This window comes from Manihot esculenta, chromosome 4, assembly GCF_001659605.2.
Source record: "Manihot esculenta cultivar AM560-2 chromosome 4, M.esculenta_v8, whole genome shotgun sequence".
In the NCBI taxonomy this organism is placed as follows: Eukaryota; Viridiplantae; Streptophyta; class Magnoliopsida; order Malpighiales; family Euphorbiaceae; genus Manihot; species Manihot esculenta.
The window spans coordinates 33,320,484-33,337,272 of record NC_035164.2 but is presented as its reverse complement, the minus strand read 5'-3'; the positions used below and the strand labels follow the sequence as shown (position 1 = coordinate 33,337,272).

The 16,789-nt window shown below is 34.3% G+C and overlaps 4 protein-coding genes across 6 annotated transcripts; 3 read left to right on the top strand and 1 right to left on the bottom strand.

The window, feature by feature from the left end:
• Nucleotides 1-691: 691 nt before the first annotated feature.
• LOC110612841 (nuclear pore complex protein NUP35) lies at nucleotides 692-4,343 on the top strand. 3 transcript variants are annotated; one of them, XM_021753661.2, is made up of 4 exons: nucleotides 692-827; nucleotides 1,288-1,878; nucleotides 2,933-3,044; nucleotides 3,936-4,343. In XM_021753661.2, the coding sequence occupies exons 2-4, from the start codon at nucleotides 1,301-1,303 to the stop codon at nucleotides 4,242-4,244; spliced, it is 999 nt and encodes a 332-aa protein (XP_021609353.1). In that variant the 5' UTR covers nucleotides 692-827; nucleotides 1,288-1,300; the 3' UTR covers nucleotides 4,245-4,343. The 3 variants fall into 3 exon arrangements, with proteins under 3 accessions (XP_021609353.1, XP_021609354.1, XP_043811503.1); XM_021753662.2 differs by having other exon boundaries at nucleotides 699-827; nucleotides 1,291-1,878; XM_043955568.1 differs by lacking the exon at nucleotides 692-827 and adding an exon at nucleotides 861-916.
• A 1,945-nt stretch (nucleotides 4,344-6,288) lies between these two features.
• On the top strand, nucleotides 6,289-9,618 carry LOC110613123 (CASP-like protein 3A1). The gene is made up of 3 exons (XM_021754084.2): nucleotides 6,289-6,736; nucleotides 7,634-7,769; nucleotides 9,187-9,618. The coding sequence occupies exons 1-3, from the start codon at nucleotides 6,447-6,449 to the stop codon at nucleotides 9,406-9,408; spliced, it is 648 nt and encodes a 215-aa protein (XP_021609776.1). The 5' UTR covers nucleotides 6,289-6,446; the 3' UTR covers nucleotides 9,409-9,618.
• Nucleotides 9,619-11,777: 2,159 nt separating this feature from the next.
• LOC110613511 (mavicyanin) lies at nucleotides 11,778-12,740 on the top strand. Its single transcript, XM_043955638.1, has 3 exons — nucleotides 11,778-11,967; nucleotides 12,286-12,608; nucleotides 12,717-12,740. The coding sequence occupies exons 1-3, from the start codon at nucleotides 11,778-11,780 to the stop codon at nucleotides 12,738-12,740; spliced, it is 537 nt and encodes a 178-aa protein (XP_043811573.1).
• A 98-nt stretch (nucleotides 12,741-12,838) lies between these two features.
• Nucleotides 12,839-15,399, bottom strand: LOC122723528 (ankyrin repeat-containing protein At2g01680-like). The gene is made up of 3 exons (XM_043955954.1): nucleotides 15,013-15,399; nucleotides 14,368-14,783; nucleotides 12,839-14,239 (listed from the first exon to the last, which is right to left on the bottom strand). The coding sequence occupies exons 1-3, from the start codon at nucleotides 15,221-15,223 to the stop codon at nucleotides 13,061-13,063; spliced, it is 1,806 nt and encodes a 601-aa protein (XP_043811889.1). The 5' UTR covers nucleotides 15,224-15,399; the 3' UTR covers nucleotides 12,839-13,060.
• Nucleotides 15,400-16,789: the final 1,390 nt, after the last annotated feature.

Here is a 16,789-nt window from a genome sequence, read left to right as displayed (position 1 = left end):
CACTAGATCTTTGGAAAGCAAACCAGCTTCACGCAGTATGCTCCAATCCGAATATAAAAGGTAGGTCGAACATGCCACACGTATGGATCTATTTGAAAAAAGTTTAGTCTGGTGACATAACAAGAAAAAGGGGAGCAGACCCAGTTATCTCGCAGCCCTGTCCGCATATACGTCGAGAGAATTAAATAGCTATCTAGCGTAAAAAGAGATTCTGACATATCCGTACGTATGAATCTGAGTGAGTGACAGAGACATGTGGATAGTAGAGAGGTGGTTAAACGGTACTAGAAAATAAAAGGAAAATGAATAAAATGAGAAAAATATTTTTTTCTCTAAAATCAAATTTACACAACAACTGTAAATTTTATTTTTTGAATATCAAAATATCAAATATTAATTGAATTCTAATTAAAAGTTGAATTCAACGCTTATCCAACATGAAAGCCTTGCCCTTGAAAAAAAAAAAATTTAACAATGTTGGTATTTAAAAAAAAAAAAAAAACATTTTACTTTCAATTACTCTATTTTACTTTACAGAATTTATGTACAACTTTCCAAATGTGAAACATAAACAATTGATCTTAGATAGACAAAATTACCCTTGTAGTAATCAGGCGAGCGAGAGGGAGAGCCGGACGGAAGAAGGAAGGTAAGTAAGGTCAGTTCGGTCAACAACTATTTAAACTGAAAATTTTGAATCACATTAGATTGAGGTTTAGTTAGGGTTTCAAATTTTCGTTTTTCGGCTCCATTTTAGCGGACTACTCCCATCTACGGCTTTGAGGACTGGGAAGGAAAACCGTAAAAACCCAAATCACAATTCACAGGTACTCTCTCTATCTTCATTTAAATGAATACTATGTCGGAATCTCTGTTTGCTTTCTGAGAAAATGTCGAGAAATTAGAAGAAGATTAGGTATTCGTTTTCCCTATGCTGCAGCAAGAGGAGAGAATATATTTTTTCGTTGTATATTCGTCTCTTCTCTCTTAATTTTTCTTCTTCAGATAGAGTTTCGAATTTTTTTGGCGTTTTCATTTTGTTGGTGTCAATAGTTCATCTTTCTTTGCTCAACTTGACTCTGTAGACTTAAATTACTTAATTATGTTCGAATTTTGTGAAATTATTTTAAGTTTGTGGTATTAAGAGATGCTTTATGTGTTTATTTCTTCACTTGGTTTTGATTTTTGTGTTGCCTGCTTTCAGTGAAGCTATCAGCCATATGTTTCTCATTTTTTTTTTCAGTTTATCTTCTAAGGCTAATAATTTTGTTGCTTGCTGGTGCATAGAAGACATTACCAAATGAGTACTACGGCGCATAGAACTCCCAAATCCTCTGGGAGTCGGTCATTGTTTTTCCAAGATTTGGCTTCCCCTGTGTCTACCCACAAAGGGAAATTCTCAACACCAGGTCAGGCAGCTGCAGTATCTGCTTTATGGCGTGAGAATTTTGGTGGTTCAGATCTTCCACCCCCTCCCATGTATACCTTGGAGGACCGTTCAGATTTCTCTCCTGAGTCTGGAATTCCTGATTACCCTCTTTCCCCAGAAATCAAATCAGTCCCAAGAACTCCATTCCAGAGTTCTGGGAGGGACTCGATGACTCCAGGGAAAGGCAAATCTGAGGCTAGCACATCGTTTGCATTGATGAGTGGTCACCATAACCAACAGGGTTCAGCAAGTTCAGCATGGTGGTCACCAACTAAGGCTAGTAGCAGTGATCAAGAAGATAAGGGGAAAGGTTCACCGGTTGAGGGTGTGGTCCAACCTGGTGCCTTAATCACACTGCCTCCTCCAAGGGAAGTTGCAAGGCCAGAGATGCAGAGGAACTGCTTGCCTGCAGGGAATCTAGATGAGGAGGAATGGGTTACTGTTTATGGGTATGCTTTGTCTCTGGTTTCATGTTCTTGTTTCTCATCATCTTTCAGCACTCTGTCTTCTTATCTATGATATCTTCACTTTTTGTTAACCAATCTCCCTGCATGGTTTTTGACTGTGATGTCTGCTTTATTCAACTATTGGTATTAAATCTCAATCTTTGGTTCAATACCTGGAGTTTATGGATTTTACAAAATTGTAAATGATATCAACCTAGTATCATTTTCTTTGCAGTTGTATCATTTTGTATTTTACAATTATGCTATTCTCATAGTTTCTGTAATGGAATTGAAAAGTGACTTATGGTTATTTTTTGGAAATGGCGTTTGACAATACTTGGGCTCTAGCTTAATATGCTTTCCCCCTTTTGATAGGTCTATTCTTCTTACAATTATTTCTTGAACTTTCTTTACATCTATTCTTTCTCGTAAAGTCATCCAATGCACTGTGCACTAGAGGATACACACTTTAAGGCAAACATGCTTTAGAAATGACTAATGCCTAGAACCTGGTTGATGAAGTGTGCTTCTTCCTCATATAGTAATTCATCTGATGGGGAATATATTTTGTGAAGCAATTAGATGTAAACGTGATAGCGACCAATTTAAAATCTGTATCATGGTCCTACTATTTCTTCTAGATGTCGCACCAATATATATCAACATCAGTTGAGATGCTAGGTATGCTTGAGGCAAAGAACTCTTTTTTGGGGTGAAAAGTGTGCAGGACTGCATGACATAATATGGTTTTATGAAATTTCGTTTGGATTGATATGGTGTTTTGTGTATATTATTTCTGCAATATTGAGCTCCAGCATTTACCCGAAGATGTGTTTAAGCTTTCTGTTAAATGGACGAGTCTTTTTCTCTTGAAGAATGTGATTTTGTAACCCTATAGTATTGTTTGATCCTGAAAATATCATTGGTAAAGCTCATAGTCAGTATTCAAGCCCCACCAAGCATTAATTTTGGTGGTTATGTCAATGGAATGTTCTTTCTTTCTTCTTTGACATTTTCCCTTGTATTCTACACTGCTGATCCTACTATTTGTCTCTAGGTTCTCTCCTGGTGATACTAATCTAGTTTTGCGGGAGTTTGAGAAATGTGGTGTGATCTTGAAACATGTTCCTGGTCCAAGGGATGCTAATTGGATGCACATTCTTTATCAGGTTCTACTTATTTGCTATATTTTGTAAATTGAGGTTGAGAGTCCATGTTCTTTTCTGTTGATTTAAGTTTGGTATTTTGCTCATTGGATCCTTGTTGCAACTCTTCTGGCATTTTAACTATCAGAAACACATCCACAGGCTTCAAGATTTATGATTTAGGTAATACACGGGGAACATTGGGTAACTGAGAAATCAGGAGGTTAAACAAAATGACAATGCCACGTTCATGCAATTAGTTTTGTTTGATCTAGGGCATTGAACTGTTCCATGGAATTTATGTAAAACATTGAAGTGCCTTTGCATTTTATTTATCTTATTGTGTGCCCATTTTTTGCAATTTTACCCAATAATGCCTGATTTTGCCTAATTATCATGGCTATCAATGTTATCTGAACATGCATCCTTTGCAAATGGGTTTGAACTGTGGCATTAGACCCATGTAAGTATGTGATAGATAATGGTTGATTTCTGCATTCATTTCTTAGTCCAATAGGTGGCTTGAATTGGTAATAGGACTTCTGTGCTCAGGGTTCTTTGAATTCCAAATTATGAGAATGGTTTTTTTGATAATGCTATTTTTCAGTGTTTATAAAATGTGCTTACTGTTATTGAATTTATTATGGTTAGGAAGAATTCAACTGAGGCTATAGGAATGAGCTGCTACTGCTTCTGTCTTCTTTCTTTCCTTTGTTTTCCCTGCTCCTCCTTTGTGCTCATGCTCTATTGGACAATGTCATCCATCTATTTTCATTAGTGTTTGCAACAATAAAGGCCGTGTCTTTCTCAACTTATTAATTTTAGCCAATGATATTAGATGTGACATAGTTGGGAGTCACTTGATGATATATTTAGCAAGTTATATTAACTTGTCTCTCATTTTTGTTGATCTAGAATCGATCTGATGCTCAGAAGGCTCTGAGTAAGAACGGGATGCAAATAAATGGGGTGCTAATAGTAGGAGTGAAGTTAGTAGATCCCATGCAACGTCAGGCATTGAATGAAAAGCTCAACAATCAGGGATTCATGACTTTACCCCCAACACCATCTTCTAGAAGCGCAGATTTGAAGACAGTAAGAACTGCTTCTCGCCCCTACTATCTTCAAAATGGAAGTGGCAACGCCCAGCAATCAGGAGGTGCCATTGCTTCCCCAGCCAAGTCTCTAGTGTCCAAAGTCTTTGATGTGATGTTTGGCGTTTAGGTTGATATTTTGCTTACACATAGCCTCCTCCAATTCTTCTACATTGAGATACATAACGGCTTTGGCAATTCAATTATGAGGTTGAGAGTTTTCCTTTTCCCTCTTTAGCTTGATTCAATATATTCTCCATTTGAGAGTTGTTATATTTTATAATTGTAAAAGATTGGTCTGATAGATGTTTAAAAGTTGACAATGATCATCTCCACCCAAGAGAGAGGAAGAACGAGGGGGGGGGGGGGGTGTTCTGTAAGCTAAATTAAGCTAAGCGGGCTGGAATTCTGTTCTTTGAAGAAAGCAAGGACTAATTCTCAAATAATTGTTGTGAAACTTAAAACAGTTGCCACCCCTACTCCTAAATTTGTTCCATTGATCAGTTTTGGCATAAGTATATTAATGATCCTCTTTGGCTCTTTGCTATGGGTAAAATAAGACAACCAAACTTCAATTCTCAAGGTGGAAAGAGGCGCAGATAGCTCAATAAATAACCCAATAACCATCCAAAAATTGAGGAATCCAGAAGCACATGCGAGGTAAGAACTCAGATTTCCAATGTCTAAAAAAAAGGTGTTGAGGATTTTTCCAACACCAAGTGGGAAGTCACAACTCCAATTCCGATTCACCATTCAAACACTACACATGTTCATCATGCATGCCCCTTGAGTTGTGACAATATTTGCCATGCGAGAAATGCTAATAAATTTTTTAGGTAATTATTCAATATCCTTCTTTTTATTAATTGAAAAATATAATAATTAGTGATTAATTGAAGAGAGAAATATAATAAATATTTTTTATTCAATAGAATGAAAAGTATTAAACAATTATTAAAAAAATTATTATTAATCACATTTCTCTTTGTTGTGGTGAGTATTTTGTACGCCAATTTTATAGTAAATCTTTAATATAAAAAATTAATTAATTAATTAAAATTAATGTTAGTAAATTTTTAAAAAATTTTTATAAATATTTTAATATATTTTTTAAAGTTAAAAAATGAATTAATATTTTTTTTTATTAAATAATAAAATTTTCTTAAATTTAACAAGTGAACTATTTTGTTGTCTTTTATATGTGATGAATAAATAGTGACGCTAAGCAAGCGATATTTACTCTTTGTTTTTGTTTCGGACAAAACTGAGATTGGAATTGAATCATTATCAAAATAAGTCGAAAACTCATAATGAAAAGCCTTCTTTTTAATGTGTTATATATGTTAAGACTATAAAATAAAAATAACAACAATTTTTGTAAATCTAATAATTTAATTAAAAAAAACCAATCTAGCTAGCATAGCCAATCACTACCAGGAGAAAAAAATAAAAATAAAAACCCTACTAGGCCCAATGAGAGATTTGGCTCTACGAAATAATAATAATATTTTTTTATTATGCATGCAGTATTTAAAGTTCTATTTAAAATAAAGTATAAAAAATCAGAATCCACTTTAAAATCTCGAAATGAATACAGTGGCACCAAACAGGCTTTAGTTCAAAATTAAAATTTATTATCACCTTGGTACTTTGTAATGATTGATCATTTTTAATATAAGTTTAATTTTGGTATAAAAAAATAAAATAATTTTATTAAAATGTATGGTTTGATGTTCTTGGGTAGCGTGTGAGTTCCATGCATACATCGATTGTGCGCTATTCAGTCACGGGTGTGGTTTACCAACTTCCTGCGCGTGTCCCAACCTTATAATTTAAATTGAACAAAATAATTAATTAATTTAGAAGAAGAAATTTTTTTATTTTACTTTTAAATTTAGTTTAATATTTAAGTGGAAAAAATCAATTTTAAGTTTAAGCATTTTAATATTGTGAACTTATATACTTTGAAATTGATTTTCTCAATTTAATGTTAATAGAAAACAGATTATATTTATTTGTATATAAAAATATTGTGTATATGCCTAATTTAAGAAAAATAGAAATATTAATAAAAAAAATAAAAATAAAAATCAAATTCGAGTGCACGATAAAAATGTGCGCAGTCGCAGAGAATCAAAATCTGGTGAAGGTTAGAATTTTTTTACGGTACAAAAAGGAGGTCAAGGAAGCAAGCAACAGAGGAGAGAACTCCAGCCCTCAAGTCCTCGTCGGAGTCATCTCCACCTTCTCTATAAAGTCCTCTCTGCGCTGCGAAATCACCACTCCTCAAGGATTAAGACATCTCTAATTGGTTAATCAAGAAAAAGCTGTGATGATGATTAATGGCCAAAAAGTGCCGCCACTGGAGGTGGCTGTGCAGCTACCGGACTCCAAGGTGGCAGCGACTGAGAACAGTGGCACCATGAGTGGGCCGCTGATGGGTACGCCGAGGCCTTTTGGCCGGAAAGCTGAAGTCCTGCACGTGGCACTTAGGCTGTTGTGCATGGTGACATCTGTGGCAGCTCTGTCGTTTATGGTCACTGCCCATCAGTCCAGCTCTATCTCCATCTACGGGTTCATGCTTCGTGTTTACTCTAAGTGGTCCTTATCTCACTCATTTGAGTAAGTACTTAACTTTCTTGGGTCTAAATAATTGCCAAAATGTTGTGACTTGGTTTATTGCTCAGGCTATTTTTGTTGTTGATCCTGACGTTTTAACCGTTTGGTTGCTGAGAGAGTGAGGAGAAATCAGTAGAAAATGAGAATTCGGAGATTGCAGTATTCCCATCAAACATAGGTTTCCCTCTTTCCCTTTTATCCTTTTTGGGTTTTCTTTTTCATGGTTTCTGATACTGCAAACAAGTAAAAGATTTTTGCTTTCTTTTCTTTGCTTTCCCAACATCTTCTTGGCAACCAAACAGTCCATCACAATTTTAATTGACTGCAATGCCCGTAATTTGAGATTTGAATCTCTGGGATTGACCCAAATTGATCGACAAAAGCCTGGTCCCGTCCTCATCCTCATTTGTTTGTCGTGTTATGCGGGAACTACTGATTCTGTTAGACTCTGCATTGACGAAAGTGCCATCAGTTTTGTTGCTTCTGAGTAAAAACAAATTTTTAGCTACCTTCCAGATTCACGGCATTTGAATGAACAGAATAAAACTCGTGAGCTTTTCTTGTTTTTAGTTACCATGTTATTTTTGGGGTCTTGAGTATATGCAATTTGGGACTTTTTGACACGGAATTTTCAAAGGTCATTGGTATTGAATGAGTGGCATTAATGGCTGAGTGCATTTTCACTGAACTCCTGAAATGGTTTGGCATTATAACGAAGGTTCTATTGAGAGGATGAGCTACCTATGGATTTCTTAAAGCAAAATTTTGCACTATTTTTAGATGATTGTAAAAGGGGAGGATTCAAGCAATAGGGAATAATCTAATCTTGAATAATTAAAAGGCACTTTTGTATCATTGTATGATCAGTTGTTGTTGATTCTGTTATTGGGTGGTGAGCAGGTATTTAGTTGGAGTTTCAGCAGCTGTAGTTGCACACTCCTCGCTACAACTCCTCATTAGCTTGTCAAGGTTGCTTAGAAAATCTCCCCTGATTCCATCAAGAAGTCATGCGTGGCTTATTTTTGCAGGAGATCAGGTACTGTATTTTGCTATTTGTTTCTCATTGATTACTAGATTAACACCTTTCATATGTGGGGTAATGTTATGATGATGTGCTTCACTTTATTTAATTCTCTTTCCTTCCATCGGAAGAGTAGTATGTGCCTTGGCTGTGCTAACTGAATCTAGCAAATTAATATTATGGAACAAAGCCAAATCAGTCAGAAGGAAGTACTCATCATCACTCAATGCACTATACAGGTTAACGGCAGGAAATACGAGTGGACTAGGAAACAATAATAAGCCGAAAAATTTGAAATTGATGCCTTTTAGATGCTTTTGAGCTTAAAGAAGGAAGATTTCATAAAAACACAACTATTTTATGGTTAAGGTTACCCAGTAGATTTGTGTTGATCATGTGAAAATTATCTTCATGTACTGAGCAGCTAAAAGCCAATGTTATTGTGTCCTCAGTTCTTTTTCTATTTATTCGTTTTTTCTAATCACATGTAGCAAACAGGGTTGTAAACTGATGCAAGTTGCAGTTTCTCTGGTTCTTGTGAAAAAAACTAGAAAAATTTACTATTTAATTTCTATGATATGAGAAAACTCATTAGTTAGTCCGTCGGTTTTGAAAAATATATTAAAATATCTCTGAAATATTAAAAAAATCTATAAATTAGTCCTTTTGTTAATTTTGACTATTAAATATTTTACTATTTAGTCATTGTCGTATGAAAAGTTTTTGTAAAAATGTTCCTCCATGTTAAGGGCATTTTAAACTTTTCTGTAACATCCAGCGGCTAAATTGACAGAGTGACTAATTAATAGGCTTTTTAAAACCTCATGTATATTTTAATATATTTTTAAAAATCGAGATACTAATTAGTGAGTTTATCTATATTATAAAGACTAAATAATAATTTTTCTAAAAAACTAAGGGATACTTGGATAGTTGGATCATTGCATTTCTCATGATGAAAGTCTCATTATTATATTGTTAGGTCAAGCCTCATTACTTGCAACATACCCTGCTGTATAAGCCTCATCATCTTGGTGAAATTATATATAAGAATTCCTTTCACTGTTTTGCACATCTGGTATCAATAGATTGTCTATTTTTCTCAAACTGTTAACGATGAAGCGGTTTAAGACATCAGAACTTTCACATTCTTAATGTTTTTTGGTCAAAAGAACCATCACATTTTACTTTTTAGGCAGAGAAACTATTTTACTTGGTTCAGAATTTTGTAGCATACCCTGACATTCCCTTTATCCATAACTAACTTCATCCGACCAGAATTCTGTTTGTTTGTCTTGTGTTTAACTTGGGCATCTTCGCAAGAAGTCCATATCCACCACGCACTTAACTCTTCTGAATAGTTTATTGATTGAGTTTCAACTTAAGCACAATTAGTAATCTGTAAAGGTCTGATTAATCTTCAAATTTGCAGGTGTTTGCATACGCAACAATGAGTGCTGGGGCTGCAGCATCAGGGGTCACAAACCTGAACCGCACAGGAATTCAACATACGCCATTACCAAATTTCTGCAAGTCTTTACATTACTTCTGTGACCATGTTGCTGTCTCTATAGCCTTCACTTTCTTCAGCTGCTTCTTGCTTGCTGCATTGGCGGTTCATGAGGTTATGTGGCTCTCCAAGTCAAAGTATTGAACTTCTTTTGGCTTGGATACTGGATGTTTGTGCTTATAGAGGCTATCAGCAACTACCACTTGTAGGAAATATACGTATGCTCTAATTAGTTCCAGCGATCAACTTTCTTTATGGAAAGTTTTGTAGTTTAACATGTTTAAGTTGCCATGAATAGTAAAGATCAAAGATGGGGCATTATCTAATTATGATACCATGTTCGATTTCAGTGATTATGACGAGATTGCCGAAAGTCTTAGATTCACTAACAATTTGAGAAAAAAATTCAAATAAATTCTGTAAAATTACTGACCAATTAAATAAAAAATTGGTATTTTTTAAAAATATTTTTAACTGACCGATATTTAAATGAAAATGTCATATTTTATATTCTTAAGATAATTTATAATATAGTAATTGAAATTTAATAAAATTTATAATTTAATCTTGTCATTTTAATGAACAATAAATTAATTCATAAAGTTTTATATTATTATCTTATTAAAATTCACTATTATGTTATAATAATTTAATTTTTTAAATTTCATTCTTTACAACAGTTTATTTTATACCTTCAATAATTTTTAACCATTTAATGTTTAAAAATTCTTTTGGTCAATAGAATTTTATTACAAAAGTCAAAGTCAATATACAGTAAAGACTATACAAAATCACGCATATCTCAAGAAATTCTTATACAAAAAGACTAAAATCAAAAATAAATATAACAATACTGCAAGCATCATTCTTTCTCCCAATTAACTGTTGGAAAGACACGTATAGCAACAACATATTCAAGCCAAACGCCCCAAAAATTAAAAAAATTATCCCAACCAGTATCTTTAGTGATAAATCTAGCTAATAAGTAGCTTTTTTTTTCCATGTGCCAATCAACCTTCAAAAGCAACATCCTCTAAGATATATTAGCCAATTTATCGGAACCACAAATCAAAAAATCAAAATTACATCAACATAAATTATAATCTTTGCGCACAAATATATCTACCCATCAATAACTAATATGACAATCCACCACACAAATTCAAACAATAAAAATACTAAAATTATAATTATTCTTTTCGGTCAATGATCCATATCTCAGTACGCATTAATTTTAGTTTGATCAAAGCAATAATATTTTAAATGATCCTATAAATATTAGTTAAAAAAATAATATTATTTCTTTCAATCCAAATAATGTATAAAGTAATTAAAAAGTCATTTTTCACACTGACGCAAGCAACAATTTCCCTATAATTCTTTTAAAAAATTAGTTTACTTCCCTTTTTCAATATAATTTTCGTATTTGAATAGCGTATTTTTATACAATGGCATTTCACAAATTCTTGTCGAAAAGGAGCAATTAAAATATAAGCAAGAGCTCAACATTCTCCTTTTGTGACAAAAACTGCCGTTAACGTCATTTATCACACTCCAAAAACCATTGAAATTGTGGTTAAGAATATTGTTTCTACCCTAAATTAGCTTCCACCATGTTACTTTCCTACGAAGGGTTATCAACTCCCTTCAAAGGCTGGCTTGCAATTGAGTAAGTTCCGGTGAATGTAAGAGCCTATTTAATTGTACCTTTCGATTCTTTATTAATTCTATACTTCTTTATTTCCTCTCAAACTAATTCAATGGTTTCATCTATAGATACCCTCCACGGTCTATATCTTCTTCATCACCAATATTAAAGGAGATATATTTATCTACTAAACTTTTACCATCCACCCATAAATCAAATTAAAAGGATAGGTGAGCTTAGTAAACAAGCCACTTTTTGAAATCGTGCCTAGTTTTTATAATTTTAATACTTAATCATTTAATCATTTTAATTTAAATTCGCTTCTTTGATTTATTATTTATTTCGCTACAACGGAACACGAAATCGGGTCAGACCATTAATGGATGCTTTTGAAGTTTAATATACATTTTTTTTTTCGAAAGAAGTTTAATAGAATTGCCTCCATCTATTCTCATTAGACAAATGACGTGTAAATATCTGAAAATGGGCCAATGTTACTATGATGTTTATTTCTTTCGAGATCAAAGCTTTTCCAATCAAGCCTTTCATGCCAAATTCTAACTGGGCTGTCCACTTGTTAATTAGTGTCCATGTGAAAGTCGGATCCCATTTCTTTCTCGACACTATCTAGCCACTACCATTTAAAAGGCACGTCCCTTCTCTAACGATCCATAAGCCATAGCGACTACTAACCGCCAAATCCTACCACGTTGTTTCTTAATAAAAACTTCCCACTAACTCTCTTAACTATATAGTTCTCTTCCCATGATAAATCACATTCCATATTACGTCAATTGCACCAACGTTTGTTTTCATATTCTCTGACCAGCAATCTTTCAAAGAGAGAAAAATGAAGATCTCTAACATGGCATCTCTTGTGGGTCTCTTTTGCTCTTGTTCTCTAGTATTTCTAGCGTCCATGAATGGTTTGGTTGATTCAGCAAGGGTGTTCAAAGTTGGTGATGGGTTGGGGTGGCAAGAGCCTGAAGACAACAACACTGCAATGTACAACCAATGGGCTGAAAGGAACAGATTTCAAGTTGGAGATTCTCTCTGTGAGTTTGTTACAATTTGTTTCCCCTGTCTAACTTTAATAACAATGAGTATATTAGATGCTTCATTCTAATAATCTTTTACAATGTTAAAACTTTTGTGAATTGAGATTATGCAAAATCCTTGCAGTTGTTGCGCAGTAAGATTTCTTTTAGCAGATGGATATGATTTTCAATTTCGAAACAGATCTCGTCTCTGAAAAAAGGAAATTTTTGTAGTTGAATCTGTGTTACAGGCAAACAAGTGCTCTATAACACATGAACATCTCTTGGGTTGTCTTGTTCTTGCAGTGTGACATTACAGATTTCTTTTGCTTGCAGTATTTGAGTACAAAAATGACTCAGTTATTGAAGTGGATAAATGGGGTTACTACCACTGCAACGCCAGCAAATCTATTGTTGTCTTCAACAATGGGAGGAGCATTTTGAATCTTGACAGGCCAGGACCTTTCTACTTTATTAGCGGAGCCCCCAATCACTGCAAAAATGGCCAACGTTTGATTGTGGAAGTGATGGGTCTGCACCACCAAAGATCATATTCTCCACCACCGATTGCAACTCCACCTTATTCTTTTCAGCTGGCACCATCATCACAGACAAGTTCAGGAGCAGCAGTCTTTGTGAGACTTGTTTCAGTCTTAGTGGTTCTTCTAGCCACATTAGTAGCTTTACCACGGTCATCTTAAAACACTTTTAATTTGGGTTTGTTTTTGTTATTTGCATTATTCTTTGTCAATCCGTGTCTGTTCCAGGTAGCTGTTGGAATGTTTGTCTGAAAAATTTGTTCTTTGAGTAATTTTTTAGCTTTTGAACATTATTGATTTTCACATTCAAGGATGAGTGTGTCCGTTTCCAATGTTTTTAAAGCTAGTAATTGAAGTAACATGATTTTGTGTTTTACGTGCATTATGTTTTGAAAGTGACTGCTTCTGAAATTTGGAAATGTACATCCAAAAATATGTTTTGAGCTTGTCAGCATGGTACATTTTGTTGACAGTTTATTAAACTTCCTTGAAAATTGACGGAAAGAACAGGGAAAAAAATGAAAATTTCTTTCTGGAAATATTGGCAGATCAGGAACAAGCAGAGTTCACCATTAGTAGGTATGATAGCCCAAGGATTTTGCACTTTCAACATCAGAGTTGGATGAGTCTGATAGATCGTGAAATTGACCTGTATCAGGCTGGATTTGTTTTGTCATTAAGGTTTTAGAAGGTTGTGATTTTAATTCCCTGTTGACGGCAACAATCCTGCTTTTATTGCGTCTCTGTTTCTTATATTTCAGCTTCCTCAACCAGTGCCTAGCTAACTTAACCACCAGATAGACAAACACAGTCGCCATGCTCCCTGCAGCAATAGCCAATACAGTCTCAAGCATCCATCTTGTTTTGTAATCATTTGGCAAGATCACCCATGTGGCTGCAACAAAAGCTGTTGTCATGAAAGACACAGCCACGCACATGACTTTGTGAGCGATCACCATTAGCTTCATTAATTTCCTTCTCTCAAAGGGGATGATGCTCACTAGAACAATTACAAGGCAAAGTGATGTGAACAATGCAATGGTGTTACTTATTGCGAAGATCTTAAAAGCCAAATTTCTACCAACTGTTGACTGGCCTTTTAGTTTTCCGTCCTGATAGACGCCCCCAGGTGGATTCAAACCAACAGTAAAAGTAACTGTGGCAATCAAAATCGCTACTAGTATGATTGTGTTTCGAGCATTTTGCAGTGCTTCCTTATGCGTATCGTATTGTTTATTGCGCCGATTGTGTCTCTTGCTTGGATGCTTGTGTTGATGATGCAATTCTCTTCTTGCTGATGAGGACCCTTGTTTATATTTATTATCATAATGGATTTCTTCAGATTGAGAGAAATCATCGGTTTCAGTGGTGGTTTCATCATTGGCCATATGCTGGTTGTTCCTTTTTTGCTCATTGGCCATATGCTGGTTGTTCCTTTTTTGCTCATTGGCCATATGCTGTTTGTTCCTTTTTTGCTCATTGGCCATATGCTGTTTGTTCCTTTTTTGCTCAGATGCATCTCTGAATCGAAGCGAAATATTCTGGGAAGTCGAAGTCGAAACCTCAGACGAAAATTGTGATATTTTAGAGCTATCTGGACTCTCTGGACAGCCATATTTCAACAACATAACTCTAATATGATTGGTTCCATTAGTGACTCTTGCGTGGTTTAGAAGGTCGAGTGCTGTATGTCCTTGACGGTTTCTGTGCTTAACATCAACAGCGATCTTACCGAGTATGTATTCTGCTAACTAGAACATAGTTGAAGGAAAGGATTAATCAGATTAAAATGGCTTACAAGCAATAGAAACCTTTTCTCTTTTTTCCATTTTGCTACTTGAGAAAAAAATATGTATCAGACATTTGTTTATATCCTTACTTGATAGCAGCTTGCAGAGACAGCTACATGTAAGACTGTGTTGCCATATTGATCGGGTAAGTTGAAAAGATGGGTGCTGCTTAAAGTTTCTGCCATGCTGACAAAAGCATTGCATTTACCAAATTTAGCAGCAAGATGCATTGCTGTCTCTGCCTTTTTGGTAAGCAGCATGAAGGATTTTTGAGCCCATGTCATAAATTCAAGGAGGATAGGAACCTCACCGTTCATGGCTGCGAAGTGCAATGGCGTGTAACCATTCTTATTAAACTTGTTAGCACACCTTGGATCCACCTTTAGAAGCAATCTTGTAATCTCCAAGAGACCTCTTTCAGAAGCATAATGCAATGGTACACAACCATCCTTGTCGACCTTCCAAGCAAATTGTGGCCAGCCTTCGAGTAATTCCCTCACAATAACTGCACAGGCAGTTCCACTGAGGTGAGTTTTTGGTGGAGCTATAGTTGAACTTGAAAATTATTTGGTTAACCTCATTACAGAATAAGTAAGGGATGTGAGTTCAGAATTTAACACAACAACAATCCTGCTTTATAAAACCTATTGATTTTGAGACTTTGAACCATCTAATCCCGTGAATGTTATGTTAGAGAAAAAAAAACACTAAAATGAAATATATATGCAACTTACTTTCGTTTTCTTTTAACATTAACTTTTTTGGCTCGATCCTTTCTTTCTCAGCTACAGCCAAGTCAGGACATTCAATAATCTTCCTGGCCAGTTCAGTGTGTCCCATTCTTGAAGCCAGGTGTGATTTATGCTCTTGAACTGAACTTTTCAAAGCAACCCTCTCATTTTTGGAAATTGCATATGAAAGCTTGGTTTCCATGTTTTCTGCCATTTCTTTTAAAGCTAAGCTTGGTTTCCTTATGGAAGACCTTAAGAAATGATGGCAGAAGACCTATTTCGCAATGGTCACAGATGAAAGAGAGATTATAAATAAAGCAGTGATGGTCGTGTACAAGGAGAAATCAACGTGCTTTCCTCTGTGCTGATTCTGTTCTCAACAGTCAACCCCGAACAATGAAGTCCTGAGCAGGAAATTTCGAAGAATGAGGCTGCTGATTTCGATGTATTTGCACCGAAGAGCCTCTCTCATTTAATTGACATCTTGGAAATTAATCACGAATTCTTTCACTTAGTAGGTAGGAAAGAAAATCCAATGATTCTCTTCTTTCTATTGGGGCCCTCGATGTTTTGCTCCACTCCAATGATTCTCTTCTTTCTATTGGGGCCCTCGATGTTTTGTTCCACTCCAATGATTCTCTTCTTTCTATTGGTCGGTGAAGTAGAAGTCTTCAGAGGAACATTCGAAGAAGCATGAGAAGCTTTTATATCATCTCTGCACTGAAGACCCTGAACTTGAGTCTTTTGAGCAGGAACATTCGAAGAATGAGCCTGCTGATTTCTTGGTGTCTGCAGTTAAGAACCTTTTTCATTTAATTAAAATTAAGTTTTCTTTAAAATTAAGTTTTCACATAAAATTATAATATTTTTATATTTATTTTAAATTAGAAAATAATTAACATTTTTGTTGATAGAAAATAAGAAATTAACATTATTATTATTATCATCAAACTATATTATAGATAGTGTTAAGTAAAAATATTATATGATTTTATATATAATTATTATTTATATAATTTTAAATTAAAAGATACATGTGTAACAATATATTATATAATTGAAATGTGATTCACTCATATTATTACAAACTATAAAATAATTTAATGCATTGATGACTAAAATAATATATGTGTGTATATATACTGATTATTAATTTATATTCAATTACTATAGATTTTATTAATAATTAAGAAGATTATACGTATGTATATTATATCAATTAAAAATCTTTAATAATTAACTGTATAGTTTTTCTATACTATATTTTATTTTAATTTATAAAATTAATATTAAAATTTTTTAAATAAAATCATATAATTTTGATGAAAAAATCATATAATAAATCATAAAATCACTAAAAATATTAAAGTATATATACATAATATCAGTTTTTTAGTACGGTTTTTTATAAATCGTACCCTGTCAGCATAGTACATTTTGTTTACAGTTTATTAAACTTTCCTGAAAAATTCATCGAAGACCAGGAAAAAAAAATTAAAAATTTTATTTCTGAAATTATTGAGCAGATCAGGAACAAGCAGACATCAGCATTAGTATATATAAGACCCATCGCTCTGCGCACTTTCAACATCAGAGTTGGGTGAGTCTGACAGAACGCTGGATGGCTCTTCGTTAGACTGGATTTGTTCTGTACTCAAGGTTTTAGGAAGTTGTACCACTAATTCGTTGTTGGCATCAACAATCCCTGCTCTTCTTGCCTCTCTGTTTCTTCCAATTCAGCTTCCTCAACCAGTGCCTAGCTAATTTAACCACCAGATAG

What these genes read in the sequence shown, in the direction of transcription:
- LOC110612841 (XM_021753661.2), top strand. Translation starts at nt 1,301, where the DNA reads ATGAGTACTACGGCGCATAGAACTCCCAAATCCTCTGGGAGTCGGTCA. An exon ending in GAATGGGTTACTGTTTATGG is followed by an intron (nt 1,879 to 2,932) that starts GTATGCTTTGTC and finishes ATTTGTCTCTAG; the next exon opens with GTTCTCTCCTGGTGATACTA. An exon ending in GGATGCACATTCTTTATCAG is followed by an intron (nt 3,045 to 3,935) that starts GTTCTACTTATT and finishes TTGTTGATCTAG; the next exon opens with AATCGATCTGATGCTCAGAA.
- LOC122723528 (XM_043955954.1), bottom strand. Translation starts at nt 15,223, where the DNA reads ATGGCAGAAAACATGGAAACCAAGCTTTCATATGCAATTTCCAAAAAT. An exon ending in AATGTTAAAAGAAAACGAAA is followed by an intron (nt 14,784 to 15,012) that starts GTAAGTTGCATA and finishes CTGCCTGTGCAG; the next exon opens with TTATTGTGAGGGAATTACTC. An exon ending in TCTCTGCAAGCTGCTATCAA is followed by an intron (nt 14,240 to 14,367) that starts GTAAGGATATAA and finishes ACTATGTTCTAG; the next exon opens with TTAGCAGAATACATACTCGG.
- LOC110613123 (XM_021754084.2), top strand. Translation starts at nt 6,447, where the DNA reads ATGATGATTAATGGCCAAAAAGTGCCGCCACTGGAGGTGGCTGTGCAG. An exon ending in TCCTTATCTCACTCATTTGA is followed by an intron (nt 6,737 to 7,633) that starts GTAAGTACTTAA and finishes GGTGGTGAGCAG; the next exon opens with GTATTTAGTTGGAGTTTCAG. An exon ending in TTATTTTTGCAGGAGATCAG is followed by an intron (nt 7,770 to 9,186) that starts GTACTGTATTTT and finishes TCAAATTTGCAG; the next exon opens with GTGTTTGCATACGCAACAAT.
- LOC110613511 (XM_043955638.1), top strand. Translation starts at nt 11,778, where the DNA reads ATGGCATCTCTTGTGGGTCTCTTTTGCTCTTGTTCTCTAGTATTTCTA. An exon ending in TCAAGTTGGAGATTCTCTCT is followed by an intron (nt 11,968 to 12,285) that starts GTGAGTTTGTTA and finishes TTTTGCTTGCAG; the next exon opens with TATTTGAGTACAAAAATGAC. An exon ending in GACTTGTTTCAGTCTTAGTG is followed by an intron (nt 12,609 to 12,716) that starts GTTCTTCTAGCC and finishes TGTCTGTTCCAG; the next exon opens with GTAGCTGTTGGAATGTTTGT.